The sequence below is a fragment of the Cervus canadensis genome, chromosome 1 (genome assembly GCF_019320065.1).
Source record: "Cervus canadensis isolate Bull #8, Minnesota chromosome 1, ASM1932006v1, whole genome shotgun sequence".
Classification (NCBI taxonomy): Eukaryota; Metazoa; Chordata; class Mammalia; order Artiodactyla; family Cervidae; genus Cervus; species Cervus canadensis.
The window spans coordinates 31,738,466-31,758,001 of record NC_057386.1 but is presented as its reverse complement, the minus strand read 5'-3'; the positions used below and the strand labels follow the sequence as shown (position 1 = coordinate 31,758,001).

The window sequence follows — 19,536 nt, the reverse complement described above, 5'->3', positions numbered from 1 at the left end:
CGCCATCCACCCCCTGACTCAGAGACAAAGGTCTTTACCGACCAAAAAGGCAGTTTCCCTTGTTTTATCTCAGGGATTTGGGGGCGATGGGCATGGTGGAGGGGTGCTGTGCCACGTAACTTGCAGGGTCTTAGTTCCCTAGCCAGGGATGGAACTTGGACCCTGGCAGCGAAAGCACCAAGTCCTAACCTCTGGACCACCAGGAACGATCCAGTTACCGTCATCACCTCACCCATCTTCTGGCGAATGCCGATTTGTGCTTCAAATTACAGCATGGGAAGCATAGAAACTGAGGCCATCTAACTGGCAGTAAGGAGGCTTAGCCTCCAGATCAGGAAAGGAAGGCATTCATTGCCTTGAGTCTAAGCTCCACCAGAAACCTGTTATTTTAGGATGATTTTCCAAGTGTTTTGTAAAGGTCAACGGAAGTACAGAAAGGCTAACAGATGCCACAGGCAAAGTTAGAAATGACCCTTCGTGGTTCTGTAGTGCAGGACCTGGCCAGGAAGCACGGCCATGGCAATCTCAGCACACATATCACCAAGGTTCTTGAAGCAGAGAAAAGAGTAATGACGGTTTCATGTAAAGAGAACTGCTTTTGCGTTCATCCTTGAAAAGACAGCTTGATCGGAAAGCAAGGAAGGATAGAGCATTTCAAAACACAAAAGGAAGAGCAGAAAAACATTCTGACCTGTAATAAGTGCTCCTCTCCTCCATTCCTTCACTCCCCAACCCCACCCCACAAACTCCAAAGGCCAGCCGGCTTCCAAAGGGTGGGCATCTTAGTGAGGATGCTCTCAAGTGTGGGAGACTCAACACAAACACTTACATGTGGCATCCTCTCACACCCAGCCCACAGCGATCTCTGAATGAGGCACCTTGTCAGTGGCAGAGATACTCCTCTTGACTGAAAACAGCTTTTCTTGGCAAAAAAAAAAAGCAACGATGCCCAGAAACTTCATGAGTATTAGCTATCAAGACATTCCTTTCAGGAACCATGAATCCCGAAAAGTAAATCACTGCACAGGAACAGCTGGGCTACGTGCAAGGCTGCACTGTTCTCAGCTTTTTCACTTTGCTTCAGACACGATAAGGGGTGAAATACCATGGAAGTAAAGTGATTCAGGAGGACTAGGACTTCATGTGATAGATAATTTCACTGTGAAAAAGGAGTTCAAAATAGAGTTAGACTTCTGCTTCTGGACAAGAGGGGCTGAGACGGAGCAGACTGACTTCTGGCCCCAAACAAAGAGAAAACAAAACAATACACAAAACCACAGGCAAAATATACAAAACAACAGTTTCAAGATGCAGATGTCAGGAAATGAAGGGCGGTGATCCCTGAGATCTGGGAGACAAACGAGATGAGCTCTCAGTCCCAGATCTTTGGCTTGAGAGTCCCAGGCCATGGCGTGGGGAAGGTGGATCTCAGGTGGCGCCCAGTAGTCTTCCCAGATTGATGAGATTCAAAAAAAAAAAAAACAGGTCAAGGTAGCTCAAGTATGTAGGGCACAGTACCAGAAAGCAGAGAGTTGTGCAGGGAGAAAATGGGAGATTTGCATGGGATCCAAACTGAGACTTCAGGCAAGTGTTGGTCAGGACATGTGAGTGAGGAAATTGACTGAGGCCGGGGAGAGAACCACCTGAAAACCTTAAGAGGGAATAACCCTCTCAGTTCACAGGACCTGGACATAAGACATAACCAATCAAAAGACGAAATTCCTAATCCCCACTCACCAGGTCACTGCGTAATTCACAGAGAGCACACAAAACCATTCTGGCACAGAAATAAGGGAAATAACCTCTGGACTGGAGTCTGCAAACGTTTTCTACAAAGGGCCAGACAGCAAATATTTTAGGCTTTGTGGTTCGTATGATCTCTGTTGCAGCTGCCCCAACCCTGTTTTCGTCATAGGAAAGCATTCATCAGTAATACATAAATGAATGAGCATGGTTGTGCTCCCATAAAACTTTATTTATGAACACTACACTTTTGAGTATTACACAGTTTGTTTTTTTTTTTTAACAAGTCACGAAATATTCTTTTTGGGGCTCCTTTCAATCGTTTAAAAATGGAAAAACCATTTTTAGCTTGCAGACCATACAAAACCAGGTGGTGGGCCAGATGCGGTCCACAGGCCATGGTTTGCTGACCCACGCTCTAAAATAAACACTGCTCTGGTCCACCTGACAAAGCAAGACCCGAACAACTGCATCCCAGGAGGGGGAAAAAAAATCTCAAGAATATTTTTAGAAAGAAATATCCAGTAACCAAACCAAGAAAAACTCACATCTGGCTTTCAAATGAATTATTTCCTCCATAAGATCAGAAACAAGGCAAGAATGTCTGCTCTCATCATTCCTACACTGTACTGGAGGTTGTAGCAAGTGTAATAAGGCAAGAAAGAAAAATAAAAGGCATCCAGATCGAAATAAAGATGTAAAGCTACACCAATTAAAAGACAAAGACAGGGTAGATCAAAAATTCAACTACGTGTGGCCTTGAAGAACCTCACTTTAAATATAAAGAAACCTCACTTTAAATATGGATTAAAAGCAAATGAATGGAGAAAGATAAACCACAGTAATAGTCATCAAAAGAAACCAGGAGTTGCTACATTAATTTCAGACAGAGCAGACTTCAAAGCAAGTAAAGTTATCAAGGATAAAAAAGGGTATTACATAATAAGGGGGTCAATTCTCTAAGACAACATAGCAATCCTTAATGTGTACGTACCTAAAACAGAGCATCACACTACATGAAGCAAAAAAAAAAAAAAAAAAAAAACCTGATAGAAATACAAAGAGAAACAGATAAAGCCAGTGAAAAAGCTGGCTGAAAACTCAACATTCAAGAAACTAAGATCATGGAATCTGGTCCCATCACTTCATGACAAATAGATGGGGAAACAATGGAAACAGCAACAGACTTTATTTTCTTGGGCTCCAAAATCACTGCAGATGGTGACTGCAGCCATGAAATTAAAAGATGCTTGCTCCTTGGAAGAAAAGCTACGACCAGCCTAGACAGCATATTAAAAAGCAGAGACATCACTTTGCCAACAAAGGTCCATCTAGTCAAAGCTGTGGTTTTTCCAGTAGTTATAATATGGATGTGAGATTTGGGCCATAAAGAAAGCTGAGTGCTGAAGAATTGATGCTTTTGAACTATGGTGTCAGAGAAGACTCTTGAGAGACCCTTGGACAGCAAGGAAATCAAACCAGTCAATCCTAAAGGAAATCAGTTCTGAATATTCATTGGAAGGACTGATGCTGAAGTTCCAATAGTTTGGCCACCTGATGCAAAGAGCTGACTCATTGGAAAAGACCCTGATGCTGGGAAAGATTGAAGGTGGGAGGAGAAGGGACGACAGAGGATGAGAAGGCTAGATGGAATCACTGACTCAATGGACATGAGTCTGAGCCAGCTCTGGGAGTTGGTGATGGACAGGGAGGCCTGGCATGCTGCAGTCCATGGGGTCGCAAAGAGTTGGACACAACTGAGTGACTGAACCTACTATCATAGTTGGGAGACTTCTACACCCCTCTCAGAAATGGACAGATCTGGCAGAGAGTTAAACTCAACACCAGATTTATCCCTAAGTAGTTCATGTTTTTTTGTTCTCTTATTCACGGCATTTATACATTCCTACTCCTGGCTGTGGCTAGTATATAAAAATACAAATGATTTTTTTATACTGATCCTGGATCATGCAACCTTGCTAAACTCACTAATTAATAGCTTTGCAGTAGAATCTGTAGGATTCTCTATACTTGGGTAGACTCTGTAGGATTTTCTATACAAATGGTCAATGCCATCTGTGGATAAAAAAGGTTTCACCTTTTTTTTTTTTTAAAGAGACTTTTGTTTTTTACAGCAGTTTTAAGTACACAGCAAAATTGAGAGGAGGGTACAAAGAGTTCCCATATAGCCCTTTTCCCCACACATGCAGAGCAAAACATAAATCAACAGGTAAATGTATATGCAGACTGTTGTCAATTTATACAAGGGATTACTACTCTGTGATGTAAGAGAACAAAATACTGACCCATGAAACAATGTGGATGAATCTTGAGATAATTACCCTGAGATAAAGAAGCCAGACCATCCCACCCCTGAACTCGCAAAGAGCCCATATCGTGAGTCCATTTATACAGAATTAGAGAAAACAGAAGCGATTTTATAGCAACAGAAAGCAGATCAGCAGCTATCTGGGTATGTGGGGAGGACAACAGTAAGAATTACCAACAGATATGATGAAAACTATCAGGAGTAATGATTATGCTTATGATCTGGATTGTAGAGATGGTTTCAAAGGTGTATGCATATGTCAAAGCTTATTGAATCATACACTTCACATATGTGCTATTTATGATGTCAACTAGACCTACATAAAGCTGTGTTTCAAACAGGAGAATTAGCAGGAGTAACATCTGCAACACTGACATAAAAAAATGTCTATCACACATATTAAGTAAAAAAAAAAGCTGTAGGAATATCTATATTATGATCTCACTTATGCAAAACATACAAGTGCTTATACTGAATATACAGTATGCATGCATGTACGTACAGAAAAAAGCCTGAGGCAATATACATTGTTAATCTGTTTACAGTTTGAGATCAGAGGAACAATACAGAAAATATTTTTCATTTTATATATCCCTATATTGTTTGAACGTTGTATCGTTGTATAACAATCATGCATTACTTCTGAAATTAACAGAAGAAATTAGCAGGTTTAAGAGCCAGCTGGGTAAGATGAACCTGAAGGTAAAAGCCAAACTGACTTATATGAAAAAAAAAAAAAAAAAAAAATGGAGCCTTTTCATTGGAGAATGAGTCCTAATCATGGAGAGGAGAAAGAGGCCCATGCCTCGAGTCACCTGGGATGACCAGACCCCGAGCTGCACTATGTCCCTCTCCCAGGAGAGAATCCCAACTTCCACCAGCTACCTGGACCAATGACAGCATCTGTCTAATCCCCAGGTACCCTGAGGCACAGAAGCGCCAAGAGCTCTGAGACCAACTGTTTTCCCTCCAATTTTCAATGGGTATTGGGAACATCCGAGGCTATGGTAAAAAAACCCGACCAGGTTTCTGAGCCCACGCCCTTGGGGTATTTAGTACCTTGGATAATTTTCTGCTGCTGTTGCCGGATTTCATCAAAACCCAAGCCTCTGGTCTCCTCTGGCTCCTCCAAGAGCCAAGGGTTGGGTGCTCCTCGCTTGGCCCCTCCAGTCATCAGGCTGGACCTAAGAACAAGATTGAATGCGTTACATAGCTCAAAAAATCCAGCTCGGCCGCAAATCGCTCCCACGGGGGCAGAGGGGGCCAGCCTCGCATGCTTTGAAAATTCATTTCGACCGCAATTTATTGCATCCTTGGTTTATGCCAGCAACTGTGTTCAGGGCTGGAAGAGATACGAGGATGAATAAGGCCCGAGCCTGGTCCCCCGGAGAATTACAGCTTGTGAAGGAGACTGTGGCGACACTTAATACTCTTACTAATCCTCCATGATATATTTGAGTCAATAATCATAAGTGAGGGTCTTAAATTTCAGAAACGCAAGGCCAAATGGAAGTGGCCTTTCTATTGAGACAAAATTTGTCTCACGGGCTAGGTGGCACCAAAGGCACAAATATTATTTCTCAAGAAGATATAATGTTGCCGCGACGGCTTATAGCACAAAAAATTACCACTGAATTCCTTATTAGAGGGAATCTTGCTACTTACAGAGAGAAACACATGTAGGTTTCAAAACCAATTCAATGAATACAACCGAGCATTTATAACACAAATTCTGAATTATCTGTCTTAATCTTGACTCTCTCTCATAACCCACATGGCCCCTGGGATATTATGTATGAACCGTTGCAAACACGAGTGCCAAAAACCAGGATGGCGGGTCAGAGGTGAATAAAGTAAACTTGAAAGTGCATTTATCACCATGCTCTTCCTTTCAAATTAGCATGCTGCACCCGAGTAGTCAGTAGACGCCTCAAAAGTTAATGCTGGAATGTTCCACTTGTAGCCCTTGCCACACATAGAGCATAATTTTAAAAATTCTTGCGGGGGAAAAAAATCTAAGAAAATTGTCTTAGTACTCTCAAAAGACAGAAAATTTGAATCAGAGCCTTCAGTAGTTAAAATATACTTTTAAAATACCTATTAGAGGGGTTTCCTTGGTGGCTCAGTGGTAAAGAATCTGCCTGCTAATGCAGGAGACACGGGTTTGATTCCTGATCCCAGAAGATCCCACAGACCCACGGGGGCAATTAAGCCCGGGCGCCAGAGCCACTGAGCCTGTGCTCTGAGAGAGCCTAAAGGTGCAACTACTGAAGCCCGGGCACTCCAGAGCTGGTGCTCCACAACAGGAGAAGCCACTGCAGTTAAGAAGCCCAGGGTGTCTGATGTCCTCTGCCAGGATGGGATGGGGAGGGAGGTGGGACGGGGGTTCAGGATGGGGAATACATGTACGCCCATGGAGGATTCAAGTCAATGTATGGCAAAACCAATACAATATTGTAAAGTAAAATTAATTAATTAATTAAAATAAAAAAGAAAAAGAAGCCCACACGCTGGAACTAGAGTAGTCCCCACTCTCTGCAACTCGAGAAAGCTCTTGAAGCAACGATGACCCAGCACAACCAAAAACGAATAAATAAAATTAGGTACTTGAAAAAAAGTTTTAAAAACCTAAGAGAATAAAAGTACAACACAGGCACAATTTAATATTAATATCAAACACACATCAACCACTAGACATACAGGAAAGATTTCCCAGGGCTAAATTCAGCCCTGCAGAAGTCCTAAATGCTAGAAGAACTGTTTTGATCTCACTTTCACATAGTTCAATGTAAAAGCAATAGTAAAGTACAGTGGTTTCCCAAAGTGGTAATTCGTCCCTAATGCCTTCTTTCTCAGCTGATTCCAAATTTTTGGTTCAGCTTTTTGAGGCTGAACTATCACTATCTCCCTCTTCCCCTCCCCTTTTGCCCTCTCCCTGTGTGTCTGTACTTTGCTGATGCCTTAAATCTGTCAGGAAACTCAACGAATGATGGATATGACTTTACTAACAAGAGCAGGTAAAATCGCAGGTGCCACTGTGGGCAGGAGACTTGATTTTCTTTTCATTATCAGGCGCTAAAACCTAATATTTAGGATGGATGCCTATTAGTACGGTTCTGGGTAAGAAAGAAAGTCTATGAGAAATCTTAAGATATAATTCTTAACAGTTCAAGGAGTTTACAATCAAATGGAAAAGAGAAACTAACCACACGTGAAGGAACTCTCAAACGAAATAAGACAACAGCCAGCCCTGCATCCCTGGGCAATTCCAATAACCTCTTCAGCCTGGTTTTCTCAGCCACAAGACAAGCAAACCAAGTGGGTCAGTGGTTTTCAGCCTCCACTCCAGCCCCACTCTGGAGAAGCACACCACCCTCATTAATGGTGGGGTTGGCAGGTGAGTGGGGAAGACTCGTGTTGGAGGCGGAGACAGGTATTCTTCATAATCCTGCAGATGTCTTTATATCTTTGGAAATCACTGAATTTGAAGATCTTTAAGATCCTTTCAGTTTTACTGGAAGTTTTTCTCATTATGAGCTAAATTCCACAAAGAACAGAGGAAAAAAGACAATTTCCCCACAAAGCCCATTCTCCTCTCCCCCACTCTTCCCAATTTCAGTTCAAGACAACCACAGAATCATCAGCTCAGGCCCAAACCCTCGGAATCAACTTTGACTCTGGGGTGCCTTCACAGCATTGAGTCCATTAGCAAATCCTTGGAAACATACCTAAAATCCACCCGCTTCTCCTCTGCTCCACCGCTTCCACCCCTGGCACTCCTGTCTCCTGCTTCTGCTCCCGCCTTCCACAAGCTACACCCCACCAGCTGCCAGAGCCACCACGGAAAAGATAATGTTTCTTCTGCCGCAACCTCTCGCTATCTTCCCATCACCTTTAGTGTAAAATGCAACATCTTTAACCCATGACATTAGCCTCTTTGTTGTTTCTAGCACACACTGAGCACATTCCTACCTCAGGGCCTTTGCACCTGCTACCTGCTGCCGCCCCTCCCCCCATGGCGAAGGCTCTTGTCACCCTCAATGGTCATGTGGGCTCGTTCCCTTGCTCATTCTACCCTGCTCGAATGTCATGTCCTCAGAGAAGCTGCCCCGACTGCTCCCTCTAAAACAGAACCCTGCCCTGTAACTTCTGGGCTCTCCTCCTCAGCCTGCCCTATTTTTCTTTACAGCACTGAAACAGCCAGCAATTGTATGCTACACATTTATTTTTCTGTCTCCCACTCTGCACTGTAAGCTCCACAAGAGCAGGGACTGTCTTATTCATCACTATATCCTCAGTGCCTGGCAGAATAGGCACTGGAGAAAAACAAACAAACAAAAAAGTTGAATGAGTTAATTTATTCAGCAAAACCCACAACTGAATGAATGAAATCAGTAAGAAGAGAAGCTAGGAAAGTGTAACCTAACACAGTGGCTCTGTGTGCCGTCATTTCAATGGCATTTCACAAACATGATCTCATTCGAATCGTGAACAAGCCTGTGTATAAGTCAGAGCAGGTATTACTGACAAGAAAAACCAAGGTAAAGAGACATCAAGTCACTTTCTCAAGGTCACATGCTTCATGGCAGAGCTAAAGTTCAACCCATATCTTCTGACTCCAAATTCAAAGCCCTTTCTTTCTACCATCTCAGCGAAGGTTTCATGATGGGTAAGGAGACCCCAAACAGGTAAGGTTGAGTTTTATGAGGAAGACATGGAAACACACCCCAGGAAAGGATATCATGAATAAACGATTTCTCAGAAGAAAACATGTGCCATTCTACATGCCTGGGATAAAAGTAGGGAGAGGGTGAGATACGGAAGAAAGGGGCCTGGGTTTAGTAGAATTGATTCCAAGGTAGGCAGCCAGAGTGAGCCTCTATGTCTTCCATCCTCACACTTCCACAATCTTAGCTTTCTTAGCTTTCCACTGGCTGTTCCCTATCCTATAAATCCTCAGGCCTTCTTTCCTGTTCACAGCCAGACTTCCTTCAGGAATGGTCTGCGCTCACCAGCTTTGCTTCCTGACCCTCAGGATTCACTCTTCAGCCCATGATCCGACTCCACCTCCGTCACTCTGCTAAGATTCTTCTCACCCGTAACCTCCTGACTGCCAAAGCCTCGTCCCAGCTTTCACTTTGCTTGTCCTCCAGGCCCCCCTGGTCACTGCTGACCTTCTTCCTTGACCCGGAAAGCCCTCCTCCCTTGGCTCCTTTCACACCCCTCTCTCCCACAGCATGTCCTCTAACTTGCAGGTAACTCTTCTTCCATCTGCCCTTTAAAGAGTGGTGTGCCTCAGGGATTCTATTTAGATCTTCTCTTCTGGCTGCACTCTCTCTCTCTGGGCCGTGTTATCTGTTCCTATGGTTTCGGGCTTTAAGGACAGACACTAGTAGTGCTTGGACCATGTTTCTACCCCAACACAAACGCAGTAAGTCATGGTTCTCTCCAGTCATCATGGTGGTGGATTCTTACCTGGGGGCCCCCTGCCCTAGCAGGACACAATCAGAATCTGGGGGTGGGGAAGGAATGGTACATATCATTGGTACATATCAATGGTACATACATATCCAAACCAAACACATATCAAAATCCAGGCAAGGCAGGTCCCCCAACTGCTCATCCTTTCAAATTTCTCTGTACCCACAGCAACTCCCTATCAGCTCGCATTCTCTGCATTTACGGTTTTCCTTTAGGACTCTCCAGCTGAGAACTCTGCTCCAAATTCAACACACCCAAATTCTGCTCCAAATTCAACACACCCAAAGTCAAATCCACTCCTTTCACCCCATAAGCAGTTTCTTCTTCCATCCTCTCTATTTAGCAGCATCGCTGCATTCCCGAGTCATCTGGACCATTTTTCCTTTCTTCCCACCCTTGGCCACGTTTCATCAACTCCCAAGGCCTCTGCAGGAGGTGGTGCTCAAGTCCATGTCCTGTGTCCATCCGTGTGGGTGCTGCCTCAGCTCGGAAAAGCATCATCTCTCCCGTAGAAGATGCTCACGGCCTCTGACTGGCCCCCTTGCTCCCAGTCACCCCCATTCAAATCATCTTACCCTCTGCTGCCACAACGATCTTTCTAAAACAGATTTCTCCTATTTTTTATTTTTGGCCGCACCACTTGGCACGTGGGATCTTAGTTCCCCAGCCAAGGATCAAACCAGTGCCCCCTGCATTGGAAGTGTGGAGTCTTAACCACTGGACCACCAAGGGAAGTCCCAAGATCTCGCCTATTTTAAAACTATCACTGCTTCCTAGAAGCTACAGGTTAAGTTTAAGCTTTACAATATGGCCCCAGTGATATATCAGCTATGTCACCTCCCAAAACCCCCTTCCACACCTATGGACTGCTCACCAGGTCTCCAGACAAAGGCACAAACTTCCACACTCTCATGTTTTTGTATGAGTCTGGAGGGTCCCCACCCCCACCCCTTTGTCCATCTGGCAAAATTCTGTTCATCCCCTAAGGCTCAACTCAAATGTCACTTCTGCTGTTTAGTCTTTCCTGATTCCCATCCTCACTCCCGTCTTCCCTTGAATCAATCACTCCAGGGTGCTCCCATGGCACCTCGCGCAAAACCTCCGATGTGGCATTTATCAAGCAGGATTGTAGTTAGTTATTTACTCATCTGTCTCCCTTCCTAAATTATGAACTCTGGAAGGCAAGAGGCCACATGACAGTCATGTTTCTATCCCCAGGACCAGAAAGACGGTTCCTCTGAGTATGCTGGAGAAGAAGCATTCAGAATCTGTTTGTGAAACAGAACTAGGAATCCTGCTGAGCTCTTTAAGCAACGGAGACAAAAAGAGAGGGGTATTTAACATTTATCTTGAGAGATTAAAAGAAAAAAAAAAAAGAAGAAAGCAAAAGGAAACAACTGCTACCTACCTTCAAGAGTTTAGCAGCAGAAACAGATGCTGTTCAAGCAGATGGAGGGAATTTTAACCTGAAAGGGAATTCTGTCACTAAGACATCTTGCAGCTCAAGCCCCTTCTTGGAAGGACAATGAAGGAGTGTTTCTCCTTTGAAAAGTAAGTTATAGAAGGAAAACGCTGGGACTTCCCTGGTGGTCAAGGGGCTAAGACTCCACCCTTTCAGTACAGGAGGCCCAGGTTAGATCCCTGGTCAGGGAACTAGATCCCACACGACACAACTAAGAGTGGGCACAGTCAAATAAATAAAAAAGAAAGGAAATGCTAACTACCATGCTCCCCAGATTAGGATTGAAATGTTTTTAAAAATAAATCCATCATTTTTATTCTATAGTCTTTCAAGATGGAACTTATCTAATAAAGGGAACATGTTAAATAAATGCCACATTACTAAATACATTAGATATCTGTCTTAAAAAAAGATTTTACCAAAAGGTTTCATAGTCCCTTCTGATCCTATAAAAATATTTCATTTTTCTCCCCAAAAGTGAACGATGCACCTTATTAAGTTAATATGGGGGAGGTGCAGATGATACACATTTTTCTGCTGACACATGTTGCTGAAGCTCGTCAGAGTTCACAAGGAGGATGTTCTTATCAACCAAATGAAGCATTGAAAAAGCAGTGAATTCCAAGAAGCAGCTTTCCAAAAGATGTCAAAGTGACTACATAAAATGTTTGTTTTGTCTGGAAAAAAAAGTGTTTGAGTATTCACAGACCACAGAGAGGTTTGCAGTCAGGACTAGAGATGGTATTTCTAGGGTGTCAGCGAATTGAATTCAATCTGCAGAGCTTTGTAACTAGACTTGCCTGTAGGTGTGAAAATGCTACCGTGGTATGAAAGGGCAATTCCTTCCTCAAGGCTTTTTCAGTTAGTTTCTTTCCATGAATATAAAGATGTACAGAGGCTCAAATTCAATCAGAAATAGTTTCTCTGGTATAAATTCTTTGGAGGCAAAAATCTGGTAGCAATATCCAGGCTGGCTTACACTGAGGAGGGGCCACAGTCAGGGAGGTAGACCAGAAGGCTAGTGCAATGTAGGCAGAAGGAGATGGGGGTCAGGATGAGGGAAGTGATGGGATGGGACAACAGGGATGGGATAATTCACCCAGTCATTCAAAGGAAAGCTCTACAAGTGCTGGTGAGTAGAATGACTACAGAGGATCAAGATTTCCAAACTGGGTGACTTGGAGAATCGACACAACTTGTGGATATGTTTCATTTCCTTTAGGGATTTTCTCCAATTGCAATGTAACTCCCAATAACAGCCCCAAAGTAAAACTGTTCCGTCACGATCATGAGCTGTGGATCCACAGCTGCTGTGGCTGTTTAGTCACTAAGTCGGGTCTGTCTTAGCCCAACAGGCTCCTCTGTCCATGGGGTTTCCCAGGCAAGAATAGTGCCGTGGGTTGCCATTTTCTTCTCCAGGGGATCTTCCTGACCGAGGGATCAAACCCTCATCTCCTGCTTGGCAGGCAGATTCTTTACCACTGGGGAAGCCCAGCTTAAACAACAGCTCAGCAATAAAACAAGAGCCCTAGTTCCTCCTCAAGGGATACACAGAACTACAATCTGACTCATACCTATGAGCTTTTCAGCAGAAACCAAAACACCCCACCCAGGTGGAAGATGGTAACAACATGCTGACCACAAGCACACAGACTCCATGCTGGTTGAAACTAGCAGGCTGATGATGAAGATAATCGAACATCACCCTTGTTACTTCAACACTAAGTGATCAGAAGAAAGTCCACGAGCTACTTGTAGACCTATTTGCCAGACAGCTGACTTTTTTAGGTCTGGTACTCTGTCCAGTTCTTTCTATATCATCTACCTATTCATCCATCCATCCATTCCTCCCACACACAAATACTGAGGCCCTTCTATGTGCCAGCATCAATCTAGGGGCTTGGCAGAGAACAAGAGAGACCTGACTTCAGAGAGCTGGCATTCCAGGGAGAATACATGCCTAACACTATGACTTCTGAAAAGTAAATACTCATTTTTCTTTTTGGTTAAACTGAATAATCTTTATTCAGTTAGTTTAAACTAATTAGTATTAGTTCAGAACAATAAGAACTCAAACAAGAAAAAATCGCCTACACATCATCCAAGCAAAGACTCACCGCAGAACCTGAAGATCTACTGCAATCAAACAATTTGCTAATTTTAAACCACTCTCAGTTTTCCCCTATTCACTGTTGGCCAAGTGTATCAGTAAGAAGCTTTAATATTATATTTACAATTTAATAAAACAGTTGGTTAACTTGGTGGCTCAGACAGTAAAAAAAAAAAAAAAAAAATCTACCTGCAATGCAGGAGATGTGAGTTCCATCCCTGAGTCAGGAAGATTCCCTGGAGAAGGGAATAGCAACCTGCTCCAGTATTCTTGTCTGGAGAATTCCAGGGACAGAGGAGCCTGGTGGGCTACAGTTCATGGAGTCACAAAAGGCTGGACATAACTGAGGAACAGTTTACAGAAGAACACAAATGGAGGGTCAAAAAATCCATCAGAAATCATTTTGGCCTCATTTCTCAATTTGAAATGAGAAATTTTTGAATCATCCAGGCAATCTAAAATCAAGCAAATAAAACCAAAGGGAACAATTCTTTTGCCTTAAGAGTGAATGTCATGGTACCTGAAAAGTAGGAGGAGGACAGGAAGGGATAACACACAAAACGTAAGAATTCTAAGTTTAAGAGGAATTAGCTGCTCTGCCAGCTAATGTCTGGTGGCTGAGCGCCATCTGCTGGTGAGCAATTGAAGTTCAACTACAAAATGAAAAGCAATCCAAAGATTACCACGTATTACAAGCAGCTCCTTGCTTTATAACACAGCGCAGTCTTGAAAGTATGTTTAGAAACAGAAAGAGGGAAAGTCAGTGATATGTGGAATATGGCTTTCCTTCATTTCTCTAAATAATGTTTTGAGTGTAGAGGTTTCATACTTGTTTCATTTGACTTATTCCTCTATAGCCTGTTTTTAAAATACTATTTATAAATAGCATTTTAAATTTGTTTTCACTTGGTAGTTCTTTGCTGCCTGGCTTTCAAGACTTTCTGAGGAGAGGAACTACCAGGTTGCTGCTGCCAGCTCACGGACAGACTACACTGTACCACATCCACACAGCAGTAACTGGGCACCTTCACTGACTTGAGCAACACGGGGCTGCAACGTCTTAAGATTTACTTAGATCTCAAGGTCTCTGGGTTGACTCCCTTGATCAACCATCCAAATCAATACTAATGGTAATGAAGGATTATCTATTTGGCTAACAGGGGGTTTTCCTTTCCTAACCCACGGAGAAAAAAAAAATAATTGGACTAAGTGACTACAGAGATGCCTTCAAGTGATAATCAGTCTTACAAGTAACATCTACCTGAAAAATCTCAAAGGACTAAGCTTTCAAGTTTGAGACAATTTTAAGATATTTAAGAGAGCTATTGAAACATCCTACTTCGCAAGCTCCACATTAGGACTTCCCTGATACTCCAGTGGTTAAGAATCCACCTGCCAAAGCAGAGGACACAGGTTCAACCCTTGGTCTGGGAAGATCTCACATGCTGCAGGGCAACTAGGCCTGTGTACCACAACTATTGAGCCCATGCTCTGCACCAGGAGAAACCACTGCAATAAGAAGTCCACACACTGCAACTAGACAGTAGCTCCTACTCGCTACAACTAGTGAAAGCCCTCACAGTAGTGAAACCAGCACAGCCAAAAATAAATACAATTTTTAAAAATGAAGTCTGTAAAAAAAAAAAAAAAAGCTCTAAGACATATAAAAATTATAAATGTAAATACTCTTTGACCTTCTAAGAACTTAACTAGAGATAAGACTTTCACACTATGAAACCCCTTACGTATAAGGATATTTACCAATGCATTTTTGTAACAGAAAAAAAAAGTACAGGTATGAAGTACATACATATATACACAATGTAACAGAGTGGAAACAACACACATATTAATAGGAGACTAATTCAATAAACTATGGTAGCACATACAATGAAATATTATAAGGCTACAAAAATCAATGACAAGACTTTGTGTTGGTTTGGGACCATCTCCAGTATATTTAGATGATAAAAGAACATTGTAGGATAATTTGTGTAGTATACGACCATTTGTGTAAAAGATGGGGGGGAAATAAGAAAATATATTCTTATCTGTTGGCATATACTTAAGAAAACGCTGGAAAGATAGACCAAAGATTATTAACACTGATATTTCTGTTGGGGGTGGGACACAGAGGGAGGGAGGCTTCTCACTGAACATTGTTGCTGCTGCTGCCGCTTCAGCCGTATCTGACTCTGTGCGACCCCAGGACTGCAGCCCACCAGGCTCCCCTGTCCATGGGATTCTCCAGGCAACAGTACCAGAGTGGGGTGCCATCGCCTTCTCCGCTGAACACTGTTAAGTGCTTTTAAAACATCTCAGCTATGTGAACACATGACTTAAGCAAGATACACCCTCCTTCCTCTCCTATGGCCATTTAGAGTCTGGGAGCTTTTTTTAAAAAATTATTTTTAAATGGAGGACAACTGCTTTACAATACTGTGTTGGTTTCTGCCATATATCAACATGAATCAGTCATAGGTATACGTATGTCTCCTCCCTCTTGAACCTCTCCTCCCACTCCCATCTGTCTGGGAACTTTCTACAAGCATTCTCAACCACAAGAAGAGTCTGTCTGAAGATAAAGACACAACAAAGACAGCAGAGTCTGGATCACCACTGGCTGTAGAATTAACCACCTCCCTCAATTCTCTAAGTTGGAACTTATTATACGGAGCTACTTTTCCTTATGTAAGCGGTTTTGAATAGAATCATTGGTTCCTCGTGGCTGAGGGCATCGTAATTGGGGTATCAGTGCCTGAGCGAAACCAGGCGCCCCTTTGTCTGAAGGCAAGAACAACAAGCACCATCTTCTCCAGACCTTGCAGGTGCTTTACTTGGGCCTCCTCCTCTGACTGCTGCAGACACAACCTCCACTTCTAGCTTCGTTGTACATGCCCATTTGAGCTTAATTTCTCTGTCCTGTGTGTGTTACCCCTGAGAGAACCCTTTTAGAACAAGTATGACTGTACAAAAGGTGAACACGCCCCACCACGGCCACCTCTCAGCCCGCCTCACGTGCCTTTATTAACTTCTGATTCTAATCTCTGCTAATTAAGTAGGCAGACCATGTCCCAAAGTTATTTATCTCTTCAGCAAACCACCCAAGATAATAGTGAGGTAGAGACAAGCAATGTGTTGCCGCAAGTCCCATTTCATTTTCTTGTGTGTCTAGACAAGACTACATTTCCCATCCTCCCTTGCAGGCAGATCGGGACCATGTGACTGGTTACAGCCAATGGGATGCTACATATGACATGTAGGGGACAGCATATAGGAGGGGTGTGAGAACTCTATACCTTCTCTCTTCTCCTCTCACAGTGAACATGGAGGTCCTGTGTGAAAACAGCACAGCTCTAAGATGGGAAAACCTGCATCACCATTTGAAGGGAGCTGTCCCAGAGAACCACCAGATTGTATGAGGCAGGCAAAAAAACCTTTTTCATCTGGTAATCCTGTAAGGGTCCCAGATTTTTTTAGTTACAGAACTCTATTCTGACTTAGTCAACCTTTCAATCAACAGAAATCTGCTGAGCGTCTACTATATACCAAAATCTGCTAAGCATCTATAAAAGATACAGGAAAAAACAAAGACTTTCATTAAGTGAGCAAGTATCTATTAAGCATTGTGCTAGGTTTTGGTCCCCATCCTCAAGGTATTTAAAATTTAGATGGAGAAACAAAATATACATTTGCAAAATAAATATTAAATCACATGACTTTCCTACCTAAATCATTTCCCCACTAATACCCCCTCAAAGCACAATATATTTTTCTTAACTTATTTTACTTATTTGAATGAATGAATCTTCAATTCATGTCTGTCTCTCTCACTGAACTGTAGAGAGCTCAAAGGCAAAAACTAGATATTTTTTGTTGTTTGGAGCTTTATGCCCCCACACTCCCTTTACCAGTGCTTGGCATGTTGTAGACACTCAAAAATTTTCTGTTTACCACACTTTCTTACTCTAAGTTTTTTTTCACTAAGTTACTGCAGATATTTAATATTCTCGACTGCACTTAATACCACCTTGATTCAACTATTCTTGGGTTCACCGAAATATAGAGAAAAGCATATCTTTACTGATTTTAGCACATCCTTTACATGTCAGATGACCTAGGAAATTAGTGTATTTCTGGGACATAAGTAAAAGAGATAAATAATTATGGCTTATCCATTGTCTCGCAGGTAATGATGCAGTTTGTTTATTCCTCGGCCCTTTCCTACTTCTGGAAGAGTAGGCTGGTCATGTGTTCATAACTTCAGGCAATAGAGAGTATAAATTAATAGTTTTTAGGAAATCTCAATACTATCAAATAGAAATCATCCTTCTTACAAACCAAGTTTTAAATTGAAAGAAAACATTCAATGATCTAAAATGGTAGAGGGGGAACACTTTTAATGGAATATTCAACGTTAATTTGTCTCCCTTGGCTGCCAATATAGTGCTATGAAATATAAATTCGAAGGATCATACTTTCGTTAAAAAAAGCAGCTCCAAGAAAAAATATATGAAATTAAATGTAAAGCTTACACTCTAAGGAAATGTGAATATTTCATTATCATCTTCAATTCTTTGATTTGAGCAGTTGATCTGCTTGTAAATATAGCACTCCTGACCCATGACTACCATCTCAACCTCTAAAACCTCAACTTCCTATTTCCTATAATCCTCCATATAGCTGGTGGTGTGAAGATTAAAGCTTAGCCAATTAGCCACCCACTACAGCCAGTTAATCACATAATCTTCGAGATGGTCAGGGAGCGTGGGGGATGCAATGATTTTTTTTTCTCTCTCTTTACAAAGATTTAACTAATTGTGAGACTTAGCGACTCTCTCGAATAGAAAGGGCAGTTGGGTTTTCAATCAGAAGCTGTGTCACCGCTTTATAAAGTTAGGGCTTATCTGCTTCTAAGAGACATTGTTACACAGAGACTTCTTTAACAAGTTTCCAAATACCCTCAATTAGTCAACCACTGCTTATTTAGACCTGAGTCTCACATCAAGGCTTACTGGGTGAGAATAATGATCAGTAATCCGTAAGGTAAAAACTCAGATTCCATCACATGACAGCTACACATTCAATTATGGGATTGCTACACTTGTGTCTGTTTAAGGGAAATGCTAATCTGAACTGAAGTTTGACAATACTCTCCTCTCCTTAATAAGGCCACATATGAGGAGGGAGAGAAAAGAGGAGGAAAGGGAGGGGAAAAGGACCCCAGGAAATGAAGGATGGGGAAGAGAAAGAGCGCAAAGGTTAGGGGTGAGAGAGGAGGAGGACACTGAGGAAACAGGAGAGGAAGATGGAAGAGCTCAGGAGGACAGAGAGGCTCACCCAGTTCTCAGGGAGTCCTGGCTGGGTCAACTCTTGCAGTGCTGCTGCCAGTTATTATGGGGCTTTGAACGCCCAATGAGCAGATTACCGCCAGTTCTCCAACAGTACATGGTTGGTGATAGTCTAGCACGAATGACAAAAGGTACCAGAGAGAGTAGGTCCAGAACATTTTCAAGGTCTGGTGAGGCTTTCTGATGCCTGTGAGTCGTGACCTAAAGGAAAGACATGAGCCACCCATCTGCCTATCCCCCTAGTGACAAGGCAACCCATGTTGATATCAAGAAGAACAGAAGCCATCAAAAATGCTGGAGGAATCCAGAGATTAGACAAGCAATCAAAGATGTTGGAGGAGCCCAGAACTAGGAACTGACCTACAGGAGGACTGAAGAAACCTCTGTGAGTCACTGGAGACATCAGAGCAGGGGGGACAATGAGGTTTCTCCAGGGACAGAGCTGACAGGTCCCTGATGAGGTCTCAGAAATGACTGGACAGTCAGGAGGCAGGAGAGCAAGGTTGAATCAGGAACCTAAACTGGTCACCTCTACAACTGAATTCAGACCCTCAGAAGGACAGATCCAAGCAGAAGAGTTATTCAGGTATGGGAAGCTGGGGAAGGAAGTGGGGATTCAGGGGTGTTAGTCATTCAGTCGTGTCTGACTCTGCGATTCCCATGGACTGTAATCTGCCAGGCTCCTCTGTCCATGGAATTCTCCACGCAAGAATACTGGAGTGGGGTGCCATTTCCTTCTCCAGGGGATCGTCCTGACCCGGAGATTCATGGAGTAGGGAAAAAAGGCAAAAATAACACTCAGGTATGGGCAGGTGAGTGAAATCAAAGACTAGAAACTCTGGCCTCAAATCTGAGACAATCTGCTTCCATCAACCTACTTGACCTTAACGAGTGTTAAGTGTTAGTGTTCATGCATTCACTCACCCACACACGTACTATCAAACTCTGAAACTGATTAGCCTTAGGATCTAGTGCAAGTTACTTGACCCCTCTGAGCCTCAGTTTCTCTTCTATAAGGTGGGATGTTATAAAGATCTCCTAAGCACAGGCACCTATAGCC

The 19,536-nt window shown here is 42.8% G+C and overlaps 1 protein-coding gene across 4 annotated transcripts in view; it reads right to left on the bottom strand.

Annotated features, from left to right (window-relative positions):
* STX8 (syntaxin 8) overlaps positions 1 to 19,536 on the bottom strand; it is a 211,434-nt gene that overhangs the window by 162,890 nt on the left and 29,008 nt on the right. For all 4 annotated transcript variants that reach the window (XM_043474312.1, XM_043474302.1, XM_043474322.1 and 1 more), the window contains one exon: positions 5,132 to 5,256. In XM_043474312.1, coding sequence (XP_043330247.1) covers positions 5,132 to 5,256 — 125 coding nt within the window. The remainder of the gene's footprint in view (positions 1 to 5,131; positions 5,257 to 19,536) is intronic.